The following is an 11,516-nucleotide window of genomic DNA, read 5'->3' on the forward strand; positions in this document are numbered from 1 at the left end:
GGTGGCCCATGGGGACGGGGATGGGGATGGGGATGGGGATGGGGATGGGGTGGGACACAGGTGGGACCCTTTGGGGATGGGGAAGTGGGTCTGAGTGGGATGGAGCAGAGAGAAGGGGGTCAGCCTCTATCAACCCAGGGGATAAATAGGGTCGGGATGTTTGGGGATGGGAAGAAATGGGGGTGGGAAGCACCAAGGTCCCAATTAGGGTCTGTGTCCCCCCCTATATTGTTTGCTTGCCCCATTGGGAGCAGAGTGAGAGGGGTTAAGGCTGCAGCCCTGCAGAGCATCGCCTGGGTTTTGTTTGAATGCCAGAGCTGCAAGGAAAGGAAGAACAGCAGAACCATAAAGATAAGGTGGCAGGAAGATGAAGAACAGGCCCAGAGCCATAAAGTACCCAGATAAGGAAACAGGAGAAGAGAAGCTTCAGAGGGGTGAGAAGAGATGGAGAGCAAAACAAACCCCGGAGCAGAACACGCTGTGTGAGTCATACCCAAAGGCAGCGCCTCCTCCTGCTTTATACACCCACACTCAGCCCTCACCCCCACCCTTGGGACCCCCCAGCAATGAAGGGCCACATCCTGACCCCATTGGGATCGGGACCCCCCAGCAATGAAGGGCCACATCCTGACCCCATTGGGATCGGGACCCACGCAATATGGAAGGCCACATCCTGACCCACATTCTGGGACGGGAACCCCCCAGCAATGAAGGGACATTCCTGGGACCCCACTGGGATCGGGGACCCCCCAGCAATGAAGCAGCCACATCCTGACCCCATTGGGATCGGGACCCCCAGCGCATGAAGGGCCACATCCTGACACCCATTGGTGGATGGGACCCCCCAGCAATGAAGGGCCAATCACTGATCCCCTTGGTGATCGGGGGACCCCCCAGCGCAATGAAGGGCCACATCCTGACCCCATTGGCATCCGGATTCCCCCAGCCAATTGGAAGGCCACATCCTGCCCATTTGGGATCGGACCCCCCCCAGCACATGAAGGGGCCACTCCTGACCCCATTTGGATGGGCATCCGCCAAGCAAATGAAGGGGCGCCACAATCCTGACCCCATTGGGATCGGATTCCCCATCAATTGAAGGGGCCACATCCTGAACCCATCTGGGATCGGGACCCCCCCATCAATGAGGGCCACATCCTGACCCCATTGGGATGGGGGACCCCCAGCGCAATGAAGGGCCAACATTTCCTGACCCCATTGGGATCGAGACCCCCCAGCAATGAAGGGCCACATCCTGACCCCATTGGGACCTTTATTTCCAGTGTGCTGTCAGCTCTTCCCCCATGGTAGTGTTCCGAGTGTCGGGGAAGCAGCCAACTCCAAAGTGCAAAGTGAAACCCCCATTCAATGGGGCTGAAGGGGGGATATAGGGGGGGGGTGTGCAAGTGTCGGTCCTGAGTTTTGGGTGCATCCAACACACGTTTTACACTGCACACACACACACACACACACACAGAGTGTCCACACGGTGCTCAGCTCCAGGCTGAGGATCAGCTCCATTGCTTGAAGTGCTGCAGTCTTTGCTTGCATCCATTGGAGCATCAGTTTAAGGGGGGAGGGGGGTGCAGGCAGGAGACCCCCATGTGGGCTCACGTTGTCTGCTCAGGAAGGGGCTCGTCCATGAAGCCGCTGCTGTCCGAGTGCCCACCGACCCCATAGAGCATCAGACCTGCAATGGGATGCATTGAAGCCATGTTCCCCCCCACGTCCCCCCCTTAACCTGGTGGGAAACACCATGGCTTACTTCTACGTGACCTCATGGGGCAGCTGGCTTCATCTTCATCATCATCATCATCATCATCATCACCATCATCATCATCATCATCATCATCATCATCATCATCATCACCCTTGTGGGTATCACTATCACTCAGCACCTGCATAGAACACAGTGCTGGTGCCAATGAGGGGCTGGATATGGGGAGGGGGGGGATGCAAAGATCCATCCGTGCCCATGATGTGCCATATCCCCATATCCCCCTGCCCACCCCCCATACCCAACTGCAGCCCCTGCAGCCCCCTCCTCACCTCTTCCATCTCAAAAGAGTCCACGGCCTCGTTGCTCTCAGCCCATTTGGGGTGGTGGGACACGAAGCTCCCTACAAAAGGACCCTTCCAGGGGGGTCTCCACTCAGCATCACCCCCCCTGTGCCACCCTCTGCTCTGCTCACCCCATTGATCCCCACCCGCTGCACAGTGGGATGGAGGGGGCAGCGCCCCATGGGGGTCTGTGGGCTCTCCTGGGTGCTGCCCCCCATCCATCCCCATGGGGGGGGTCTGTGGGACCCCATTGTGTCCCAGTTGTGTGGAGGGGGGGTTCACCCATGGCTGCCCATCCTTTGTGTCACCCCATCCTATACCTGGGGGGCACAGAGAACCCCCACCCCACACCAGACCCCCCCCTGTGGAGCTTTGCCCACATCCCCCATCCTTCTCCATCCTTCCTTGGTGACCACGTATAGGATCAAGCCATGAGGACCCTCTATGAGGCATCACCCCCACTGCCACCCCACAACCACCCCCCCACCCCAACCCATCCACATCATTGGGGTCAAAGCGAAACCTCTCCCCCCTGCTGCGCTCCAGCACCTCCCTCACCACCCTGCCCAGGGGGGGGGTGTACAGACACATCTTGGATACAGCAGCCCTCAGTCTCTCTGCAGGTGAGAGGGTGGGGGGCTGAGAGGGGGGGATGTGGGGCTGGGGGTTATTGGGGTGGGTCCAGGTGAGGGGTGAAGGGGAGATGCGCTGCAGGGGGGTCTTGGAGACGTAGGAGTAAAGGCAGAAGAAAGCATCAGCCGTGGCAGCCAGAGCTTGGACCTGATGGAAGCGACCTGTTGGGGGGGGGATAGGAATGGGGTGAGTGATTGGGGATGGGGGGTTAGAAGGGATGGGGGGGGCTCATGTGGTCCCTGACCAGGTTGTGCTCGTATCAGCTGGGTAAATGGAGGGATGCTCTGCTTTGCATGGGGAAACTGAGGCACGGGGTCATGATTTCCAACTTTCTATGGGGGAAATTGGGGCACAGGGCCACGATTTACCACTTTCTATGGGGCACAGGGCCATGATTTACCACTTTCTATGGGGGAAACTGAGGCACAGGGTCATGATTTCCCACTTTCTATGGGGGAAACTGAGGCACAGGGCCACGATTTACCACTTTCTATGGGGGAAACTGAAGCACGGGGCCATGATTCCCACTTTCTATGGGGGAAACTGAGGCACAGGGCCATGATTTCCCACTTTCTATGGGGAAACTGAGGCACAGGGCCATGATTTCCCACTTTCTATGGGGGAAATTGGGGCACAGGGCCATGATTTCCCACTTTCTATGGGGAAACTGAGGCATGGGGCCATAATTTCCCACTTTCTATGTGGGAAACTGAGGCACAGGGCCACGATTCCCCACTTTCTATGGGGGAAACTGAGGTATGGGACCATAATTTCCCACTTTCTATGGGGAAACTGAGGCACAGGGTCATGATTTCCCACTTTCTATGGGGAAACTGAGGCACGGGGCCATGATTCCCCACTTTCTATGGGGGAAACTGAGGCACAGGGTCATGATTCCCCAACTTCTATGGGGGAACAGACACAGGACCACCATCCCCACTTTCTATAGGGAAAATGAAACCCAGGCCAACCACACCACCACCCCCAAGGAGCAAATCTCAGCATATCAACCCCAGCTCCAAGATATGGGGCAGGGGGACAAGCATGGGATACAGCCCCCCATCCCCTCCCCACATCTCATCACTCACTGGCCAACATCAGGCAGGGATCCTCCATCTCCAAACGTTGAACCTGGGACTTGAGGAAGAGCTGGAAGTCGATGCCTTTGGCTTGGGATGGGGAGGAGAAGAAACGGGATGGGACACGAGTCAAAGCGCCCGGATCCGACTGAACAAATCCCAAATCATAAAGGATCTCCTCAGCATCAGCCTGACACCAGTCCAGGACCTCGGAGATGCTGCAGGGGGGGACGGGGGTAGGGTTAGGGGTGGGTATGGGGTGGGTGTAGGGTTGGGTGTAGGGTGGATTTAGGGTTAGATGTAGGTAGGGTTGGGTTTAGGGTGGATGTAGGGTTGGGTGTAGAGTGGGTGTGGGGTAGATGTGGGGTGGATGTGGGGTTGGGTGTAGGATAGATGTGGGGTGGATGTGGAGTGGACATAGGGTTGGGTGCAGGATGGACCAACCTACACCACAGCCTACACCCAACCCTACCTTACCGCTACATCCATCCTAACACCTCATCCTCCTGACATCCACCCCACATCAGCTAAACGCCACCCCTGACATCCATTCCACATTCCACCCTACATGCCAATCGTCTACATCAACCCCACCATTCCACCAACAATTTATCTATCCTCTCACGCATACCCTATATCCACCTTCCCACATCCACTCCCACAATTGCACCCTACCACACCCAAATCCTCACACCTACCCCATATTTACATTCATCTACTACACTGACCCATAACCTATTCATCACCAGTCTCACCTCCATATGTCCACCCCATATCCAACTGCCTACGATCCCACCTCCACATTCCACCCTCAGTATACAGCTCCAGCATCTACCCTACACCTCAACCCTACATCCACCTCACCCATCCGCACCCAAACCCTATGTCCACTCCCACAATCCACCCCACATCTATCTAACCCCAATCACGATTCACCCTAACATGCTCTCCTGATATTCCCACGCAGTACAATCCACTCACATTCCCACCCCACATCTACCACCAGCCCACTATAACACCCAACCCTACATCCACCCTAAACCAAGCCTACTTAACATCTAACCTTAAATCCACCCTACATTCCCAACCCTACATCACCCCATATCCTCCTATGTCCACAACATCCTACACAGATCCACCCGAAACCCAGCCTTAACATCTCCCCACATCCTATCCTATCACCCAACCTAATATCCCACTCCCACACCCAATCCCTTTACACCACCTACATCCATTCCTAGCATCCGCAACCCTATACCACCCCACAGGCTCCAACCCCACACCAACCTCTACATCCATCTTCACCCTAACCCTATATCCACACACCCAACCCGGCACTACCAACCTAACATCACCCTACATCATCCTACACCCCACCCTATGTCCACCCTACCCCCAACCCACCCAAAAAAACCCCCCACGCCACCCACCCCTAACCCTACAATCCACCCATACCCACCCCACACCCATACCCTACATCCTACCCCTACATCCACCTCACACCTCAACTCCCCTACCGTAAATATTCCTAGCACCCAGACGCCCTACATCAACACCAACATTCCACCGCCCATATACAACCCAGGCATCCACCCCTAACACCGTCACTATCCCTAGCATCCACCTACAACCCATCCTGCAATCCCAACCCTATGTCCACTCCACATCTCACCCACACTCTATCCTACACCCACACCTAACATCCCACCCCTACATCTATCCTATACCCAACCCTAACATCCACCTCCCACATCCACCCACATCTACCCCACACCATCTACAACCAACCCTCACATCCACCCTAGACTCAATCCTACCTAATCATACCTAAAATGCCACCCTAGCACCCAACCTACACCAACCCTGACACCGTGGCGGCCAACTCTACACCTACCTCTACAATCCCATGTCCTACACCCAACCCTACATCCACCCCACATCCAGCCTAAACCCACCCCTACATCCATCCTACATCCACCCTACATCCAACCCTACATCTACCCCCACATCCCACCACCACATCCACTCCCACATTCACCCTACACCCAACCCTACACCTACCCTACATTCGTCCTACAGTCAACCCTACCTCAACCCCACATCTATCCTACATCTAACCCTACATCCACCCCCCATTCACGCCTAACATCCCAATCACTACACCTTACCCTACTTTGCCACTACATCCAACCCTACATCAACCCCTGGTCACCCATACCACGCCCACAGTCCACCTCCACATCGACCCTAAACCCAACCTACTACATCTAAACCCTACACCTCACCCTACACCCACCTACACACCAAGTGTACACCAAGCCCTACAACCCAACCTCTACGAGCCTACCCCTTACATCCATCCTACATCCACCAAGACCCCTACATCCAGACCCCACATCGCAGCCTAAACCCACTCCTAACATCCAGTCCATACTCCACGCCTCATCCACCCCTACATCTACCTCCACATCCACCCATATCTATCCTACACCCAACCCTATATCCACCCCACATCCACCCCACATTCACCCTACACCCAACCCTACACCTACCCTACATTCATCCTACACACCCAACCATACATCACCCCATATCCACCCCATATCCACCCCATATCCACCCCATATCCACCCCATATCGCCAACCTAGCCTACATCTAACCCTACATCCACCCGCCCACACCCACCTCCACACCAACCCTACACACCTACCTAACATCCGCCCCACACCGCACCCACATCAACCGACATTCTCCTACACCCACCCTATGTCCACCCTACCCCCAACCCCACACCCCAACCCACCCTGACCCCTAACTACATCCACCCCATAGACATCACCACACGCCAACCTACACTCTACCTCTACATGTTCATCCTACATCGCCAACCCTATGTTCTATCCTACAAACCAATCCCTACAATCGAACCCCAACATCCGAGCCCCATATTACCACCGCAGCATCCACCCTACACCCAACACTACCATCCACCGCTACATCCATCCTGCAAATCCAAACCCTATGTCCACTCTCCACCATCCACGCCCACAACTAATGCCTACAACTCGCAATCCCACATCCAACTCCTACATCTATCCCTATAACCAACCCTACAATTCCACCACCCACATCCCACCCTCACATCTACCCACAACGCCACTCTATACAACCAAACCCTATCAATCACCCTAGAACCCAACCCTACCGTACATCTAACTCCGTAAATCCACCCTACACCCAGCCCTACATCCACCCCATATCCATCCTACACACAACTCTACATCCACCCTAAACCCAGCCTTACATCTACCCCACATCCATCCTACACCCAACCCTATATCCACCCCACACCCAACCCCTACATCCCCCTACACCCATCCTACATGCAACCCCACACCCAACCCTACATCAACCCTACATTCATCCTACACCCACCCTATGTCCACCCTACCCCCAACCCCACACCCCACCCACCCACCCCTAACCCTACATCCACCCCATACCCACCCCACACCCAACCCTACACCTACCCTACATTCATCCTACACCCAACCCTACGTCTATCCTACACCCAACCCTACATCAACCCCACATCCACCCCATATACACCCAGCATCCACCCTACACCCAACCCTACATCCACCCTACACATCCATCTCCTGCACCCACCCTATGTCACACTCCACAATCCACCCCACATTCTTCCTATACCACAACCCACATCCACCACCACACTCTACCCACACCCACGTCTCACGACCCAACCGCCTAATCCACACTAAACCCAACCCTACCTAATCTAACCCCTAAAATCCATCACTACAGCCCAACGCCTACACAGCCACCCCAGTAACTCCACCCACTAACCCTACCCGTCCCCCCTGGAGCTCTCCGAGTCTGGACTGTGTCAGGCTGATGCTGAGGACGATCCTTGTATGATTTGGGATTTGTATTCAAGTCGGATTCCCGGGCCTGCTTTGACTCGTGTCCATCCGTTTCTTCTCCTCCCATCCCAATGCGCAAAGGCCGATCGACTTCCGCTCTTCTCGTCAAGTCCCAGTGTTCAAACCGTTTGGAGATGGAGAATCCTTGCCTGATGCTTGGCCAGTGAGTGATGAGATGTCGGAGGATGCGGGATGGGGGGCTGTATCCCATCGCTTGTTCCCCCTGCCCCATATCTTGGAGCCTGGGGATTTGATACTGCTGCTGAGATTGTGCTCTTGGGGGTGATGGTGTGGTTGCCTGGGTTTCCATTTTCCCTATGAAAGTCGCGGATGTGAGTGCCTGTTCTGTTCCCCCATAGAAGTTGGGGAATCATGACCCTGTCCCTCAGTTTCCCCATAGAAAGTGTGGGCAATATGGCCCCGTGGCCTTCAGTTTCCCCATAAGAAAGTGGGAAATCATGAACCCTGTGCCCTTCAGTTTTCCCCATAAGAAAGTGGAAAATTATGGTCGCCATATCCTCAGTTTCCCCCATAGAGAGTGGGGAATGTGGCCCTGTGCCTCAGTTTCCCACATAGAAAGTTGGGAATTGATGGCCCCATGCCCTCAAGTTTGCCCAAAAGAAAGTGGGAACATCATGGCCCTGTTGCCCCAATTTTCCCGCCATAGAAAGTTGGCGAAATACATGGCCCCTGTGCTCAGTTTCCCCCCATCAGAAAGTGGGAAATCATGGCCCCTGTGCCTCAGTTTTCCTCCCATAGATAAGGGGAATCAATGGCCCGTGCTTCAGTTTTCCCCCATAAGAAAAGTGGTAAATCGTGGCCCTGTGGCCTAGTTTCCCCCATAGAAAGTGGGAAATCATGACCTCTGTTGCCTCAGTTTCCCCCCATCAGGCAAAGTGGTAAGATCTGCCCTTAGTGCCCATAGAAAGGGTAAATTCGTGGCCCTGTCGGGCCCAATTTTCCCCCATCAGAAAGTTGGGAAATCAGACCGCCGTGCCTCAGTTTCCCATGCAAAGCAGAGCAATCCTCCATTTACCCAGCTGATACGAGCACACCTGGTCAGGGACCACATGATACCCCCCATCCCTTCTAACCCCCCATCCCCAATCACTGCTCCATTATATCCTATCGCTCCTCTGCCCAGACAGGGTCGCTTCCATCAGGTCCATATGCTCTGGCTGCACGGCTGATATGTCGGTTGCTTTCTTCTGCCTTTTACGTTTCGCTCCTACGTCTCCAAGAACCCCTGCGCGCATCTCCCGTTCACCCCTTCACCGTCTGACCCACGGCCCAATAACTCCCGCAGTGCCCACACATCCCCCATTCTTCAGCCCCGCCACCCTCGTCACCTGCAGAGAGAGCGTTGAGGGCTGCTGTATATTCGCTAAGATGGTGTCTGTACACCGCCGCTCCCTGGCAGGGTGGTGAGGGAGGTGCTGGAGGCGCAAGCATGGGGCGGAGAAGGTTTTCGCGTACTTTGACGCCCAATGTATGTGGATGGGTTGGGTGGGGGGGTGGGTGTGTGGGGTGCAGTGGGGGTGGATGCCTCATAAGAGGGTCTCAGGCTTGATCCTATTACGTGGTTCACCAAAGGAAGGATGGGAAGGATGGGGGATGTTGGGGCAAAGCCTCCAACAGGGGTGGGTCTGGTGTGGTGGTGGGGGTTCTCCTGTGCCCCCCAGGTATAGGATTTGGGGTGACACAAAAGGATGGGCAGCCAATGGGTGAACCGCCCCCTCCACTACAACTGGGACACAAGTGGGGTCCCACAGACCCCCCCATGGAGTGGATGGGGGGCAAAGCACCCAGTGATGCCCCAGCATGACCCCCCATGGTGGGCGCATGCGCGTGTATCCTGCCATCCAGGTGTGGCTGTGTCAGCGGTGTGGGGATTCAATGGGGATGAAGCAGGAGTCAGAGGGTGGCACGAGGGGGGGTGATGCTGAGTGGAGACCATCCGCTGGAATGGGTCTCTTTTGTGAGGGAGCTTCGGTGTCCCCAACTCAACCTTGCCGAGCTTCAAAGTGGGGCTGAGAGAGCAACGAGGCCGTGGACTCCTTTTTGGAGAATGGAAGAGGTGAGGAGAGGGGGCTGCCAGGGGCTGCAGTTGGGTATTGGGGGTGGGCAGGGGATATGGGGATATGAGCACATCATGGGCACGGATGGATCTTTGCATCCCCCCCTCTCCCAATATCCAGCCCTCATTGGCATGCCAAGCAACTGTTGTTCTAATGCAGGTGCTGAGTGTATAGTGAGTACCCACAAAAGGGTGAATGATGATTGATGGTTATTGATGATGGATGATGGATGGATGCTGGTTATTGATGATGGATGATGATGATGATTGAAGATGAAGCCAGCTGCCCCTGTAGGTCACGGTAGAAGTAAGCCATGGTGTTTCCCACACCGGTTAAGGGGGGGACGTGGGGGGGTAATTCTATGGCTTCAATGGCAATCCCCATTGCGAAGGTCTGTATGCTCTATGGGGTCGGTGGGCAACTCGGACAGCAGCGCTTCATGGACGAGCCCCTTCCTGACGCAGACAACGTGAGTCCCACACTGGGGGTCTTCCTGCCTGCACCCCCCTCCCCCTTAAACTGATTGCTGCCATATGATGCAGCAAGACTGGCAAAGCAACTTCAAGCAATGGGAGGCTGATCCTCCAGCCTGGAGCTGAGCACCCGTGTGGACACTCGTGTGGTGTGTGTGGATGTGTCGTGTGCAGTGTAAACGTGTGTTGGGATGCACTCAAAAACCTGCAGGGACGACACTTGCACACCCCCCCCCATATCCGCCCTTCAGCCCAATTGAATGGGGGTTTCAACTTTGCAAGCTTTGGAGTTGGCTGCTTCCCCGACACTCGGTAACACTACCGATGGGGGAAGGAGCTGACAGCGAACTGGAAATTTAAGGTCCAAATGGGGTCAGGGATCTGTGGCCGCTTCATTGCTGGGGGGTCTCGATCCCAATGGGGTCAGGAAATGTTGGCCCTTCATTGCGCTGGGGGTCCCCCATCCCAATGGGGTCAGGATGTGGCCCTCATTGATGGGGGGGTCCCGATCCCAGATGGGTTCAGGATGTGGCCCCTTCAATTGATGGGGAATCCGATCCCAATGGGGTCAGGATTGTGGCGCCCCTTCATTTGCTTGGCGGATGCCCATCCAAATGGGGTCAGGAGTGGCCCCTTCATGTGCTGGGGGGGGTCCGATCCCAAATGGGCAGGATGTGGCCTTCCAATTGGCTGGGGGAATCCGGATGCCAATGGGGTCAGGATGTGGCCCTTCATTGCGCTGGGGGGTCCCCCGATCACCAAGGGGATCAGTGATTGGCCCTTCATTGCTGGGGGGTCCCATCCACCAATGGGTGTCAGGATGTGGCCCTTCATGCGCTGGGGGTCCCGATCCCAATGGGGTCAGGATGTGGCTGCTTCATTGCTGGGGGGTCCCCGATCCCAGTGGGGTCCCAGGAATGTCCCTTCATTGCTGGGGGGTTCCCGTCCCAGAATGTGGGTCAGGATGTGGCCTTCCATATTGCGTGGGTCCTCGATTCCCAATGGGGTCAGGATGTGGCCCTTCATTGCTGGGGGGTCCCAATCCCTGGGGTCAGGAATGTTGGCCCTTCATTGCTGTGGGGGGTCCCGATCCCAAGTGGGGTCAGGATGTGGTCCGCTTCATTGCTGGGGGGTCCCAAGGGTGGGGGTGAGGGCTGAGTGTGGGTGTATAAGCAGGAGGAGGCGCTGCCTTTGGGTATGACTTCACCACAGCTGTTCTGCTCCGGGGTTTTGTTTTGCTCTCACAT

At 55.7% G+C, this 11,516-nt stretch overlaps 2 protein-coding genes across 2 annotated transcripts in view; both read right to left on the reverse strand.

Annotated features, from left to right (window-relative positions):
* Positions 1 to 1,255: 1,255 nt before the first annotated feature.
* On the reverse strand, positions 1,256 to 2,501 carry LOC107325698 (protein SUPPRESSOR OF GENE SILENCING 3 homolog). Its single transcript, XM_015886810.2, has 3 exons — positions 2,050 to 2,501; positions 1,766 to 1,898; positions 1,256 to 1,690 (listed from the first exon to the last, which is right to left on the reverse strand). The coding sequence occupies exons 1-3, from the start codon at positions 2,458 to 2,460 to the stop codon at positions 1,611 to 1,613; spliced, it is 624 nt and encodes a 207-aa protein (XP_015742296.1). The 5' UTR covers positions 2,461 to 2,501; the 3' UTR covers positions 1,256 to 1,610.
* Positions 2,486 to 11,516, reverse strand: part of TESPA1 (thymocyte expressed, positive selection associated 1) — an 11,235-nt gene continuing 2,204 nt past the window's right edge. The window contains exons 7-9 of the mRNA XM_015886806.2: positions 3,783 to 3,991; positions 2,563 to 2,855; positions 2,486 to 2,503 (exon numbers count right to left, since the gene is read on the reverse strand). Coding sequence (XP_015742292.1) covers positions 2,486 to 2,503; positions 2,563 to 2,855; positions 3,783 to 3,991 — 520 coding nt within the window. The remainder of the gene's footprint in view (positions 2,504 to 2,562; positions 2,856 to 3,782; positions 3,992 to 11,516) is intronic.

The sequence above is a fragment of the Coturnix japonica genome, linkage group LGE22C19W28_E50C23 (assembly GCF_001577835.2).
Source record: "Coturnix japonica isolate 7356 linkage group LGE22C19W28_E50C23, Coturnix japonica 2.1, whole genome shotgun sequence".
Classification (NCBI taxonomy): domain Eukaryota; kingdom Metazoa; phylum Chordata; class Aves; order Galliformes; family Phasianidae; genus Coturnix; species Coturnix japonica.